Source organism: Ictalurus punctatus, chromosome 7, assembly GCF_001660625.3.
Source record: "Ictalurus punctatus breed USDA103 chromosome 7, Coco_2.0, whole genome shotgun sequence".
Taxonomy (NCBI): Eukaryota; Metazoa; Chordata; class Actinopteri; order Siluriformes; family Ictaluridae; genus Ictalurus; species Ictalurus punctatus.
Window position 1 is genome coordinate 16989502 of NC_030422.2, and position 15955 is coordinate 17005456.

Below are 15955 nucleotides of genomic sequence, written 5' to 3' on the forward strand. Positions count from 1 at the left end.
TTAAAGGGGGGGGGGGGTATATTCAGAAGTCTGTATTTTTAATGTGTTTTAAAGACATCTTGCAAAAGCGGGGCCTCAGTCAAATATTAATACCATTTGGGGGGCCTTGCCCTGGAAAAGTTTGGGAATCCCTGTCTCAAACTACAAACATGGCCACCATTAACTCCAACTCCCAATTCACACGATCAAGTTCACCTGATTACTAATCACACATACCTAACTGGATGCAATCACCACCACCCTGCATAAACACGTTCACAACACAGACACTTTGCAACGTATTTGATCAACTCTGTTCACGTATCTGACATACCAAGTCTTTATTTCATCTTTTCTTTTTCTGGTTTTGACCCTTGTTTGTTTTCTCATTTCCTGATCTTAGTCTTGTCCTCTGATTACCTGTCTATACATCACTTGACCATGATCGCATGATCCTGGATTTTGCCATTGATACTGTGATTCGGATATGTTTGTGTTTGCCAGTCATTATTATTAATAAAAGCATACACTGAAACTGTCCCCATGTCTGTCACATTACATAATCACAAAGACATTTTTCATAAACTGTTTTATCCATCTTCACCAACAGTGCAATCACCCTGGATTGTGTAACCCATTTTGTTGCATTTCAACACAAATTGTGCAGCCCTTGCACAAGTAAATAAATGAACAAAACCATGCAAACTGCCAATCCTGTCTCATTCTAATAATGATAATTATTATTATTGATATTATTATTATTACAATTAAAGTAAGTAGTTCACAAAATAATGATAAAACCTTATGCAGGTCTCTATTACCTACAAAGTCCTTGTGAAACTGCCATTTCATGTAACTGATGGTTCTTGCATTCAGGAACTCGGGGTATTTCAGTAGCTTCTCTCAAATGGTTTGGAGTCACATGGTTCTCATAGTGGGGTTGCGGAGACCTGAATGGATCCATTAACAGGGGGTGCCAGGTGTCTGGGGTGATTTATTTATTTATTTAAACATTTTGTTAGAGTGGTGGAAATCATGTTACCTACCATTAAAATAAAACTATTCATGATTAAGTGCTTAAAGCTATTAGCCAGTTTGACTGTTCACTTGAATTGAATGGGTTTATTCCTAATAAAAGGCAACTGCTTTAATAAAATGAAGAAGCCAGAGCTGCCACTATGTTGTTCTGATTGTGGCTTTAATGAAAAATTTAGAAATATACATTTTGTATGATGTATTCAAATATATAAACACCATATATAGTGTTTTCGACACTAATTAATTTCCAAAATAATATAATTAAAATCTAGTATGAGATTCATCATTGTATATACGGCTTTGTGGATTAAATGTGTAGAAACAGCATGTTGTAGTGCCGCTTTTGTCCTGCAGATGGCACTTTGCACTCGCGGAAGTAAAATAAAATGTCAAATTCAAATATTGTTTTCAAAGATCGCTTCTTGAAGAAAACCAGATTTATTTAAATGCCGGGGGACTACTACTTTGTTTTTATTTTTATTGTGTAGTACTGAAAATGGCATGTAATATTAAATAGACCTGCACACATCACCAACCCAAAAACAAGCACACCGCTGGTTTCTAACCCTCGTCCTGGGCTATCGCCTGACCGAAGAAGTGGTAGAAAGAAATCTCATCTGCTGCGCAAATTTGGCGCAATGTTGATCGTTTTGAACAGCTGAAAAGACTTGACCAATCACAGACTGCGGTATAATTTTGACCAATGAACAACGGCGAACAAACGCGGAACCTTTATGGCGCACTAATACCATTATTTAGTTCAAAACATTATTTTATTTAATGTAGAAGAAAAGTAAAAACCGACTGTTTGTTTCAGAAACGTCAGTGGCATTTAAGTTAACTAACCCGGAAGCGCTGTTTCGCTGAATCTGTTAGCAACAAAGTCAGCTGGTTAAGATCAGACAGAACAATGACCTCGGCATCAACAAAGGTAGTTACTACAGCCCAATCAGCGCTGGTTTAATGCAATGTAACTGAATGTCCGTATAATATTATAGACTGATTGATCTTTTTAATAGACCTCTGATACATTCTTTGTTCAGCCTGATTTCTACTGATGATAATTATAGATCGCCCACTCGTGTACACGTAGATCTATTCTAAGCTGACTTTTCTATATCCTTATTGTGTATATCCACAGGTTGGTGAGATCTTCTCTGCAGCAGGCGCTGCTTTTACTAAACTAGGGGAGCTCACCATGCAGCTGCACCCGGTGGCGGACTCGAGTCCAGCAGGGTGAGTAGTGCTGAAGGTGGAGGCACTGCTGCTCCCTGACGACTGTTTATTGTTGTGAATTGGTGATGCGTCACAAGAAAACCTGTTTCTTTGGAGAAACACGTGTGGTGCTCTTCACTGTTTTACTACGAATACATTTCTTGAACAGGGATGTTTTATATTACACATTCTCTGTGAATTTGTAAAAGCTACCAGTAATTTATTTTATTAGACTTGAAGTTTTTTTTCTTTTCTTTTTTTTTAATTTCTCTTGAATTTTTCCAAAGACCATGCAAACAGACAATCCAGACTCAATAATAATAATAATAATAATAATAATAATAATAATTATAACAACAACGTGTGCATTTCATTAGACTTGAGACCTAGACCAATTTTAGTTAGCCTGAAGTATAGTCACACCATGGGGCCTGTTCCCTGGTTGCGGTCTCTACTTGCAGAGCTAAATGGACGGACACAGAGATTGAGATGCTCTGATCAGCTGTTAAGTTTTGGTGACGACTTGAACTCGCTCAGCTCTGTCATCAAGAAGCGCACAGTGTAAGCCATCAGGTCTCTCTACTTTGCCTTACTTCCTATGCTGGGTCTGACCACTCTTGTATCAGGATGTAGGCTTATCTTAGTAGTAATATATGATCAAGGTCTGAATGGAAATGTGAGAGGAGCTCTTTCTTGAAACTTGTATACGCTTTGTGAAAATTCAAGAGAAACAAAGCAGATCGGCTGTATTTGTTGTTCAGTTGTTCTTTTGCTTTATGTTTGTAATCCAAGATGGCCTTGTGCCAACAGATGTAAAAGTTAATTTTAAGTGAACATCCTATGGTTAGGGCACAAATCAAGACCACGGTCAAACGGAAGCTTTATGAAGACAGCGGAGTTCCTTTGTCTTCTGAGTCACCAAAGAAAAGTACGAAGAAGGTCCCAGTTGCCATGGCTCCCCCTCCACCACCCACAGTCATAGCTGTGCCAACATCTCAGGTCATGGTTACGACAGGCTTACAGGGTCCTTCTACAGGCTCAGCCTGTAAGAAGCCCAAAACAGCAGGTGAGCATCACCATTTAAGGCATTTCAGGATTTTCATGTGGGGAATCTCAATCTCTTCTCATTAAGGACATGTGCTATGATTATATTCATGTCATCAAAATTCATTACATTATTTGTACATCTCACAGATGTCACTCTCAGTGCTCTGAATGATTCAGATGTGAACAGCGATCTTGTGGACATCGAGGGACTCGGTGACAGCTCTGCGACAAAAAAGCTCAACTTTGATCAAGGTACATAAATATAATACAAAGTTGCTCAATGATTTCCTATAGTAAGGATTATAACCTCCTAAAGCAAGAGTATTTAACAAAAATTTGTGAAGGTCCAGCTACATACAAATTCCTTTCTTACTAAGCCACTAACATGACTGAATAGTATCAGTTACCTTTTCATTCTAAACCATTACTGATTTGTTCATAGCTCTCTCTCTAATATATATATATATATATATATATATATATATATATATATATATATATATATATATATATATATATATATATATATATATATATATAAAATTAAAAAACATTATTTTGAAGTTTGCAATGGCACTTCACTTTACCTCTTATAAAGTGCACCTATTATGCTAGATAAACGCCTAATTTTGTTTGAGGTCTCGTACAATAGGTTTGCATGCCTCCAAGGTCAAAAATCACTTTAATTTTCTCATAATTTATGCAGCATCATTGTGACACTGCAGCATCACCTCTTTTTCACAGTGTCACAAACGAATCGTTCAAGGATCCGTACACTCTAAACTCCTTCTTTCAGAGAGCCTACTCTGCTCCGATGTCCCAGTCGGTTGTGATTGGTCTACCGCATACAGCACATGTCGGAAAGGAAGCGGCAATTATAATATCTGAATTTCAGCTCAGTAATAATGTTGTCGTTTTACCTTATCAATTTGAGCCCGAGTCCGATAGCGATATGTCGGCAGATCAACCCGAACCACCATTGCAAACACGACAAGAACAGGACATTTCTCATTGTTGGGTTTATATGTAGTTTGGCAATATCGTGAGAGAGACATTTAGCAGAGGCCAACAGCTAACAGGCTTAAAACTGTGCACTGGCTGTACATGTACAGTATACAACACAAAACTACACATTTGGAACACTCGATAGAAAACATCTATACATATATAATTGATCATACTTACAGATTGTGATCCAGAGGCGCAAGAAGGTCTGAATAAAGTGGGTACAGCCCCATCTTTAATGAATAATTGTTTTGTAAATCTCGCGTTGACTTCAGCTAGATTGGAGAATCAGTTGTCCAGTGAAACGACGGGAACACAAACAAAAGTCGGAGTTGAACTGCTGTGGTATTGTTTTAAAAATGAACTCTAACCACTGATGCTTTACATCCTCATCCCTTGGTAATTTATGCAAAGTGATTTTGATTTGGCAGCACAGAAAACGTCTTCTAGACATGGCGACAACAGGAACTGTAGTGTTTGAGGGCGGGTCAGAGTACACCTTGTTCACAAGCAGCCAATGAAGACCAGAGGCGGGGTTTTTGTTACAAACCAACGTAGTTTTGTACAGGAAGTAAGTCTTGTTTCAGCTGTTCAGAATCGGTTCTTTCTTTTGGGAGTCAATAACTCAATTTGTTGTGCATTTTGATTTTTGAAACTTTGCTGAATTTTTGTGAATTTCATTAGTGATGTCACTTCACATTGGTGAAAAAGCATTTCTATGAAGAAACCACATCTGAAAAACAGCGGAGGTCACAGAGTGAGCTGCTGCAGGAAAAGTGCACTATCCAGGTTGTCCAAAACACATGTTTTATATTAAGTGCTTCAAACAAACTCGTAAGTGTATTAACGAGGCATGTAGTGTCAGATGCTGCGACAGATGCATGTGCTGTTTAATGTGTTCCAGACAGGTTTTCTTCAATGCAGAAAATACATTTTTACCTTTATATCCTTATCTGTAAATGTTAGAAATTCATGCCAGTATTTCCATTTTACATAAAGCCTCGTCCTGACAGCAAGGGAGTCTCCATTAAACTTCACTGAATGAGCACGAGTCCACACATGCATGTCAAACAGCGCACAATAGAAAGGAAGCACAATAACTATATATTATTCATTTTGATCAAATGTTGTTTGATGCTATATTTATAAACAAAACTAATTGTTTTTTATAACAGCAGTAATTGTAATGGGGTTATAACATGTAATTGTAAGAAGTGTCATACATTTACAGAATAAAGTAACATGTTACAGTGTTACAAATGAGTGTGTGTGTTACTGCAGAACATTCAAACTCTTACCAATGAACACTTTGTGCTTTTGTTTCAAATTTTTAGAATTTTTAATATAGTGATTTTAACTGCTTTAAAGCTTGTGGACAATCATTTGGGTTTTTTTTGTTGTTGTTTTCAAAATATAAAATGTAATACTTTTTTTTAATCCTTTGCACAATGTATAGCATAGCCCACATGGATACATTGAATACCTTTTTCATAGCCTTTAATTTGCACAATGTTTGAAGGACAAGATTGGCCAGAATGTGAAAAAATTCCGAAAAAATACAGAAAATAAAAAGTGGCAGTTTAATCCATCGAAGAAACAATCAACAGATTAATTGATTATCAAAATAATCGTTAGTTGCAGCCCTACAAACAGCTATATAACACACTACATGAAAGGTAATATCTGAAAAAGCATAATAGGTGCACTTTAACTAATGCTACAGACTCTAAACAGATGAGACCTCAGTTTTGAATTTGTGCTGAGAGAATAAACACATACTTCACTGTCTTTTCATTCCTCTTTTCTGTTTTCATCTCCTCTCTTAGACCATGGAGGTAAAAAATAAACTAAAAATAAGAAAATCAATGAAAGTCTGTGCCCATTTCCCCCCCTCATTTACTCGTTGATCAGTTTTGCTACAGTATTTTTTTGAGTTCTTGATTTGATCCACTGAAATACTTTGGTGAGTCTTGCACCCAGACTGTGGTCTTCTAAGTTTAGTGGTTCTCAAACATTTTCTAGCCAGTGACCCCTTTAACTGTAAAATAAATTCCATGTACCTCTCAGAATTGGAGAAATTTATGTTTCATGAACATTTTCAAATCATATATATATAGTGTTATATTTTTTTCCACATTTATTTGTCTTACAGAAAGTCTGAATCTTGACTCAAGTCTCATCATGAACTCCAGTGACCTGCCTCTCCTGTCCCGCTGAACCTGGCTTGCTGCTCACAACCATAAACTGTAAAGAAAAAAAAAAATGAACATTACATCAGACTGGGCTGAACCTTTGCAAAAAAAACAAAAACAAAAAAACAGCCCAGTCCAGGACCCGGTCTTGTTGGTTTCTACTATATAGATGGATTCTAAAACAGTTTTCGTGCAAAGTCAAATTTGTAAGGCAGCTTGTTTTGTTTTGTAGTCATTCTTTTGGTCTGTTTGAAAATGGTCTAAAACAGGTCAGCAATGCCTTACAAACAATTTGTCATATGACATCGATGCTTAAGATAATTGTCTTATAAATTCATTTAAAATAATTTTATACGTTGGTCTCATGTAAATAAAGATACCACTTTAATGCATTAATTTTTGTTATATTGGGAATCTGTTCCCCTGTGAAGATATGTGAAGTGTGTGAATACATGATAATGCTATTTTCCTGTACCGTTTGTCCTGGTGTCCGCTTATGTAAGTGCTAATTGGAGTTAGTCCGTTTTGTCAGATTGTCAGAAATCTGCATGCATTCTACACATGACTGAGTGCAACACAACACTTGTTTACTTTTTGCTTGATTATTTGTTTGCCTAAGGTCACCACTGCATGTTTCAAAGGACTAATACAAACTGAAATAACTATTTGTGAAAAAGTTTTACATTTTTGTTAGTTTTAAAATGTTATTCACTTTTTGTTCGATCGGTCTAACCTTTATTCACAGGGGACCCTGTCAGTAATTTTGTTTCTGATAAATTATACATGAGCAATTTAACATAACTACAAGCCTATTTATTCCTGAATAGATATTCTGTGACAGCACTTTTAAACACTGGTCTGGTGTAAAACATCAAGTAATGTACATGAATTGATTGTGTTAAAAAAAAAAAAAAAAAAAAGGGTATCTATACCTTCTTCAGAGAAGCCAGTGGGGAACTTTAATAAACTTCCTACTTAAGTATTTTTGTGGCTTGTGTCACAGTGTGTTCTAAATTATACTTGATTTGGTAAGCCCAAATGCAAAACAATATTTACAAAGGACTTTGATATCCTTTTAACCACCTTTATATCCAAAGAAATGTTCCTTATTAAAAAGAAAAGTGAGAGAAAATTCTCAATTTTGGGGACCAAATTATGAATTCAAGTGTAGATCCAGATCATGTGCAGTGTAAAACTGTCTCTTCACACAAATCGTTGCTGTCACATATACATAAACTCAATTTATCCTAGCCCACTGAGCTCTAAGTATTCCAGCTATGAGTGCCCCTGATAACCCAATACAATAAACCAGCAACCGCAGTCCTTGCTAAATGCAGCTGTATGACAAATGTTGAATGACAGACAACAAAGTGCTCTAAACACTTTCTGGCTTTAAAATGTCAGTTATACAGAAACATCAGTGATTAATTATTGAATGTCCACACAGATCCATGGCTTATACATACAAGGAAATGGACATCATTTCAAAATCTCTCGTAATTTGCCATGAAAATCCAATTTACATATCTACTACATAGTGTAATTATCTAAGTGACCATTACATAACCATGGAATTCACATTGTGTGTAAATCAAATTAAACTTCAAAGTTTTAATATACATTTTATTTCTTGCTATTTATGCAATGAGTTGTTTTATTACAAGTGCAAATGTAAACAGAAGTTGTTAAGTCTGTTTCATTATTAATTGATAGTATCTAAATGATTTATAATATTGAGACTACATACAGGTGAATAAAATACACCACGCATCAGCCTTCAAGGACATTTGTTCTGTCGATCTGCATTCTAGAGATGAAGGGTGTGTCTGTCTGACAGGAGCAGCACAAAACATACTGGCAACCCAGGGAGAGGGCAGCTGCCAATATTGATGTGCTGCTAATGTCAGGCACACAGAAACAAAGCTGCCGTCATGAGTGTGTGGTCTGGAGAAGCAACAGAACAAGAGAGATGCACAAAGGATTCGTTCCTTGTACCACTCTAGTAAAAAGGTGTAAGCGGAAATGCACACTGGTATAAATCTAGTCATCTTATCACAAATTTCCTAGAATACTAGGAGTATATAGAATATAGATATTTCCTTTAGAGAAAGATGAAACGTGAACAGTTACATAATCATTAAATCATCCTGTGTTATTTAGCAAAATACAATTTGCTCTGGTCAAGAAGCCAGTGCAAATTAGGATCGATGTGATAATCTTATCTCTATAATGCCCTGCACTACCTAGAATATCAAGCCACTGTGATGTGGCTAATATTTAAAAAGAAGTCACACAGTTACGCATCCGTGCAGGCAGTGGAGAATATGCAAATGTTGTTAGTTGCCGAATCACCAGTGTTCCCAGTAACAGCACACAATGATCTGGAAATCAACCTAGGAACCTACAAACCATGATGTGCTGCTACAGAGCTCTCTGGCTTGTTTGTGAGGGTCGAGGGAGATGAGGACACTCCTTTAAAACATCCGGAAAAAAGCAGACCTTATTTCAAGAAAGAGCAGCCTATATTAATCAGCATCGCTGTTTATTTTTGTTTCTTTATCTGAAGCGTTACAATATCAGCTCCACTGTAGAGTAATGTATTATGAGGTACACAGAAAAAATTCTGGGTTTTAAACATATCTGCTTTACTAAAGAAAAAAATAAGCATTTTATATGAAATGGGCACTAGATTTAATATTTAGCATTTAATAGGAAATCATGCCCTAGATTATATATTTAAAAAAAAAGACCATATAAAAGGCTGAATATTTTCATGCCATACTAATAACAGCCTTTTAAACTGTACAAGTGTCTTAAAAAATGTAGTCAGAGAGGACGATGAAAATAAAAAACAAAACAAAATGGTGGACATGAACAAGAAGAAAACAATGTTTATTAAAAGGTTAGACCACAAAATTGTGTCTATAAAAGGAAAAATAAGAACAGAATAGCAAATCTCTGAAATGTTTTCAAATCTAATGTTTTTAAATGCAGTGTTAATTGGAGCTGTTAATTAAATAATTACAATCTGAGCAGCTGATTTAATGTAAAAATTTTGTACTGAATCTTTACAATTGTAAATGTAAATTGTAGAATGTATCTCCATTTCAGATTCATTTATTTTTGTAGGCCTTAAACAAGTATCATCAAACTTGGGGTTTTAAGCATTGATAAGTAAATGGAATACCACTCTTTTTCTGGCAATTAGCAAACCTAATTATCAAGATACATATTGTGTATCGCAGAAATGACTTCGAGTATCATGAATTTTTGTTATAATGCCTACCGCTGATTTTAATCATAATTTATTCCTCTTGTGCCATTCACACTGTTACTTTATTAAATTATATCTGATCCTGTCACCTCATAAAGAAGGGTGAAGAGGAATTTTTTAAAATATATAATTTTATTTAATTAATAGACTTCACTAAAGAAAGAAACATCAAAAGTATAAAGTAATACAAAATACAAAAACACTAAAGAGGGGAAAAGTTCTAAGATTTAAATCCATGTTGGAAGGGGGGGGGGGGGGGGGGGGGTTGGGGGAATACAGAAATTAAGACATTTACCAGGACGTAGTGAAATGTGGAAAAGAAAAGTAATTAGCTGTTATTAAGTTGGGTTTTTTCACATCTTGAAAGTGCTTCAGAGAGTGATGTATAAAGAACAAGTTCAAAAAGATGAACAGAGCAAAGAATATTTATAGAAGAAAATCCTAAAAAGTGTGACCTTGACAGTGAATCAACAGAGACAAACCTAACAGACATTCATCTTCTGAATAATAAGTGTTACTGAGTGACTGGATAATCAGAAATAATTACTGAAATAAATTTGAATGTCTGTACTTTAATAAAATTAAAACTAAATGTTAGCATAAAAAAGTGGCCCTACCACAAATAACTAGCACACACACACACACACACACACACACACACACACACTGTGCAGCTGCTTAATTAAAAGGGAAAATCATAATTCTCACATAACACAATATTAATTTTAACCTATTCTAAACTCATGACTAAGGATCAAATGAAATACAACTGAAATTACACTTGGTGTTACATGTGCAGTGTGTAAAAAAAAAAAAAAAAAAAAAAAAAGCTTAAACATATTGTCACAATCTAGTGTAACCTAGCCTTTGCTGGATTTTTTATATATATATATATATATATATATATATATATATATATATATATATATATATATATATATATATATATATATATATATATATATATTTGAGGGATCAAATAGGAACAATATTTAAAAAAAATAAATAAAAAATAACTACACAACAATGTTACAGCATTGCTAAAAGACTGTAGATTGAAGCCTAAGTTATATCTGATAAAAGAGCTGACTATTTGCAGTCTCAATCAAATGATCACGTCAGCACAGCTGAAGAAGGCATTCATTTTTGTCTACTCCTGCCAGCTGTTCACCGAGAAAGAGCAAACAACAAATAAAGCACAAGAAATGGGAGATCAGGATGCGAGAGAGAGAGAGAGAGAGAGAGAGAGAGAGAGAGAGAGAGAGAGAGAGAGAGAGGGAGAAAAATAGAGAGTTTGCAAAAAGGTGGGGAGTGAGAGTGTGAGAGAGAGTGAGAGAAAGAAAGAAAGAAAGAAAGAAAGAAAGAAAGAGAGAGAGAGAGAGAGAGAGAGAGAGAGAGAGAGAGCGAGCGAGCGAGCAAGCACGGGGAGCGCAAGCCCACACTCACACACCCTGGCCTAACTTTTTCTTACCCATTCAAACCAGGGGCCATTTTGGTTAAGCTTTGAAGCAGACACAGAAAAGAAACTAACTTACCCTCTGCCTTTTTTCCTTCACCCTCTTGAGCAACAGAGGAGAGGTGAAGGTGGCTGATAATCCCAAAAGGAACTCACTGAACACCAATTGTCCTCTGAAGTCAATTCTCCACCTGGAGGGGGAAAAATACTTTAAATTAATTACTTTAAAATAGGTTTAACTTCTTTTAGTTTTGAAAAAGGCAAAAAAAATATTTTAAGACAGTTAGAACCATCTTTCTTAAAACTAGGTAAAAGACACCAGTGAAGGGCTCCAACATGCAAATATGTAAATTCTTTAAATATAAACAAGAAAAACATAAACTAAAAGAGCTAAATCCATTAAAACAAATTTGTGGCAAAAGATTTTAAAAAGGAAAGAAATCCTCACATACACTTATCAATTGGCATTCCAAGTCTTAATTTGAGATCAAAAATACACCCACTCGTCTAAGATTGGGACTCCCATTCCAGGCTGGGGGTTCCAGGAGTAAAATAAGTGCCTAAATCTTTTGTCCCCCACCACCTATTTTCAGCCCCTAAACCCTTTTTCTCTCCCTATTCCCTTCCAGACCAGCAGTCCATGCAGTGTGCAGCCTCTGCTTAGCTGTAGCTAGTGAGGCTGCCTGAGGAACTTGGTAGGCATAAAAAGCAGGGGTTGTAGCCTTTTTCCCGGGGCATCACATTCTACAATTAAAATGAACATTTTTGGGGGACTGAAAAAATCCCAAAAAAAATCAGTACGTCACCCTGGGGTCTCTTTCAAAGGGTGTAAAATTTGGGGAGTGTTGATTTAACCGTTTCCAAGCAAAAAATTAATTTGTGGGACTTCGTATGTGGAGCGCGCCAGTGCTAGCAGCTCTCGCTTGCTTGATTTCTTGTACCCTTGCCAAAGCATTCACACAGCCAGCAGAGAGAAAAGGAGGGAGGGGGGAACAAAAGAGAGAGCAGGCTCGACTGCAGAAACACAGGGAAAGAGGGAAACGAAACAAGAAAAGTGTTGTGTTTGTGGCGATTTTTTTGCCATGATGCAGGAAAACTTTTACTACAATCTCCAAACTCTCACGAGTGTATTAGGAAAACATGTTCAATCCTGGCCTTGATTCATGCAAGTCTAAATTATGAAATAAAATAAAAATACAAGTGCAACCAGGGGAAGACAATAAAATAAATACTAAAAATAACCTGAAGATACCAAACTTTTTCATTTTTTTTCTTTTAATATTGTTTTTCATAGTTTCATCGCAACATGGAGCTTGGCTGTGTGTCCCGACACTGTGGGCTATGCACAGACCGAGAGACTAGGTACAAAAAGTGGAGAAAATGTTGATCTGGTTCCACAGATAGCTTTACTGAGAAAGACAACTGGGCTTGAACAGTTGCATGCGCACACACACGCGCGCACACACACACACAGCCAGACAAGACAAAGACCTCTGCGAATGATACATGCCCAAAAAGCAAAAGCCATAAGAAATCAAAGTCACAATCTCACTTGGTGAAAGAGTGCCCAAAACAGGCGTATAAGATTTAAATCACTATTTATAAGATCAGCACACAACAGATTCAGCAATTCAAAATAATTACCCACACACACCATGTTGGTTTAAAAATGACTTTAGGTTTTTCCCCCCATTAGTAATTTTGATTGAAAGCTACATGTTATTAAAAAAAAAAGAGAGAGACAACAGTCTTTATGAAAATATGAATGTATATTAAAAACCAAATTATGAATATGCTGCAGTGCTGATTAAAATTTTAAATCAATGATATAAATAAGTAATCTACTTTCTTACATTTCATGCATCATCTCATTCTGCTCAAAACATGTCCTCACTAAGCCTCAGTAACCACATACAAAAACAGGAAGACTAAAAACAGTCCATAGAAAGAACAGCATCAGGCCCAGGGCCTAACATGAGAGACATGGTTAAAAATTAAACGTGATAAATTGAAGCAAAATGAAGTACATTATGAAGAGGAAAATAATGACCCTGAAACCCCAGGTGAATTTTCATGGGCTATAAAATGACCAAATGTGAGGGTTAAATGTTGTACACAGGACAAGAACAAACAAACAAAAAAGAGAGAGAGAGAGAGAGAGAGAGAGAGAGAGAGAGAGAGAGAGAGAGAGAATCAAAACATGTGTCACTGTTTCATCACGTGTGATCCAAATATGCTAATTAATTACTCCAAATTAAAAATTCTGTAAATTCTGGTTATGAAAGAGCAGGAACCTAAATTTCATATAGCACCCAACTTCCTTTTCACAGCACAATAGTTTATATTTAACAATATTTTAATATAATGCCAATATAATTACAGAAAAAATAAAGATTAACATCAAAAACAATTAAAGGGCATCAAATGTGTATGACATTTGAATTTAACAGAATAGTTTTGGAAAAGAAAAAAAATAGGGAAGCAAATATTGAAAGTCCTTAGAACAAAAATTCATAAAACGGAGCAATTTGTAGAAGTCCACTCAGTCCAAAGATATTAAACTCCTGGGTGATATTCTCACTAGACAAGGAATTAATCAGTAATGTAAAGAGCAGTTCTCCAAAACCAGCACCAGAATGCCAGATTACTGACAAACTAGCAACCAAGCATACTCACTACGTGTTCTCCTGGTCCCCCTCCCAAAGTCAACAACCTGCTGAAAGTCTACCATCAGAGTCCTATACTCCTGCACGCACTCACACACACACACAGCAAGACACCACACACTGCTCATCACACTTTACAAACTATGTTTTTTCAAATGACCGATTTTATCACCTTAATGCATGTTGTTTGCTTTAATGCCTCTTCTGCTCATAACCTATATGATCCCTTATGAGGCACCACGAAATGTCAACACTAATTATACCTTCCATGCACTGATGTAAGCAAATGATTAACAATAAATGTAACATTATAATAATTTTTTTTTTATATATTATAAATAAAAGCACAGGACCTAAATACAGTTTATATAACTATACATTAGCACATAATCTGGTATTGAGATGGTGGGTGGGGCTGTAAAACCACGCACGTGCCGAGCTCTATTAGTCTTTATAATACAGAAATATATTTTTTAGTTAGTCGCAAAAAGAAAAAAATGCTGAGTAAGTGGCTCAGAGCCATGTAGTCTAGCTTAGAGTGATCCAGTCTTTGCACAAGCAGTTTGTTGTTTGTTTAAAAAAAAATCAATAAATAAAATAAAAAGATTGCAATGTGAAAACGCAGACACAGACACAACGAAAACGACATTTATGGAGGAGTTTGAACTCCGGGTGCACGAAGAACCTAACACACACCAAACCCGTTTAAAGGCGAGGGAATTCACTAGAGAATAATTGTGTACAAAACGAACAAACTGTCACTGGACACTGGAGGGGCTTAAAATCATGCTGTCGTTGTCCAAAAAAATATATTGTGTTCAGTTGTAATAGTTATTATGGCTAGTCAGAGAAAAACAATTCTGAACAGGGAGTGTCTCATGAGGAAAAGAGAAATCGACTAATGCAATTATTTATCATAACGTCATAGGAATACACAACACCAATGATTAGCTGTGGATTTCTGTTCATCACAACAGACACCTACTATAACGTTTAGAAAACATCTGGACACACAGGTGCTATTGTTATACTAGTGGAGTAACTGGACAGCGCTGGTGAAGGAAACTCCTACAGTGAAAAACTACCAGCACCGTGTCACACACACACACACACACACACAGCTCCCTAACAGGTTACTCATTAGCTTAACCAGAAACCAAAGGCTATTCTACTTAGACATATGTCTAATTCTACCCTTTAGCCCAACTAATGTGTGTCAACAAGCAATATTTTGAAGAAAGAAAAAAAAATCGACATGATTAATTTTACAGCTGTCGCCAACAATTAGCTAGAAATTACCAAGTGACCTGAAGGCTGCTATGTCAGCATTACTCAGAAACTAACCCCAGTAACCTGTTAGCTATAGAAGAAACAAACAGACGAAATAATTAAAAGTATTTGAGGGGGGGAGCTTACAAGCATAGAAAAATATATATATTCATTTACCTTTTTTAAAATAAAAAATCTTGTCCTCGGAGTATAATCACTTCAAAGTGCAAAATGATGAAGGATTAGAAGAAAATTTTAAAAGCGCAAAATAATATTAATTTTGTTCATAACAAGAGTTCCATTCACTAGGGCTCTGAAGTTTGAAAATGGCGCCAAGCCTTCACCGCAGCACCTCTACACTGTGATGACACGAGGCACAGAGGGGAAAAAAAATAAATAAAATTTTTCCTCTACAATTTTTTTAGTTTCGACGCCTCGCTGACCTGTATTTTAAATAGTTTTTACGAAATCAGGCATCTTGTAGGCAAATATTCGCTTTATTAAATTTTAAATATTTTTTTTTGTTATTTTTTTAAAAGGTCAGCGCTTATTTTTGCCGCGGTGCAGGTCGGGAACTGGCCTGGCTGGTTTTGTTTTGAATTTCCAAACTGGAAATAACGGATGTTCCACATGCCGCCCCCTGTTGGTCAACATGGCGTCCTGCAGGCGAGCTTTCATTATATTCAAGCAACGGGATATCAGGATTGTGCTCACTGGGGTCGTGTTAGCTAAATTACTAAATGGTTTAAACCACCACTTTCCGGATATCAGAGTTTCTCAGTGGTCAGGATTATGTCTTATTTTTTTGACCACG

The 15955-nt window shown here is 36.1% G+C and overlaps 1 protein-coding gene and 1 long non-coding RNA gene across 5 annotated transcripts; one reads left to right on the top strand and one right to left on the bottom strand.

Moving 5' to 3' along the window:
- The first annotated feature begins 1678 nt into the window (after nucleotides 1–1678).
- Nucleotides 1679–7222, top strand: zgc:92664 (uncharacterized protein LOC436695 homolog). 2 transcript variants are annotated; one of them, XR_001813182.3, is made up of 7 exons: nucleotides 1679–1948; nucleotides 2159–2253; nucleotides 3081–3298; nucleotides 3427–3531; nucleotides 4716–4855; nucleotides 4969–5073; nucleotides 6437–7222. XR_001813182.3 is itself a non-coding variant. In XM_017472228.3 (5 exons), exons 1-5 carry the CDS (start codon nucleotides 1928–1930, stop codon nucleotides 6499–6501), a joined length of 504 nt encoding a protein of 167 aa, XP_017327717.1. In that variant the 5' UTR covers nucleotides 1686–1927; the 3' UTR covers nucleotides 6502–7222. The 2 variants fall into 2 exon arrangements, 1 of the variants encoding a protein (XP_017327717.1); XM_017472228.3 differs by lacking the exons at nucleotides 4716–4855; nucleotides 4969–5073 and having other exon boundaries at nucleotides 1686–1948.
- Nucleotides 5765–15675, bottom strand: LOC108267801 (uncharacterized). 3 transcript variants are annotated; one of them, XR_001813183.3, is made up of 3 exons: nucleotides 15319–15675; nucleotides 11286–11397; nucleotides 5765–6528 (listed from the first exon to the last, which is right to left on the bottom strand). It is a non-coding gene; the product is annotated as an uncharacterized LOC108267801 (long non-coding RNA). The 3 variants fall into 3 exon arrangements; XR_001813184.3 differs by lacking the exon at nucleotides 15319–15675 and adding an exon at nucleotides 11659–12118; XR_001813185.3 differs by lacking the exon at nucleotides 15319–15675 and adding an exon at nucleotides 11710–12114.
- Between the last annotated feature and the right edge of the window lie 280 nt (nucleotides 15676–15955).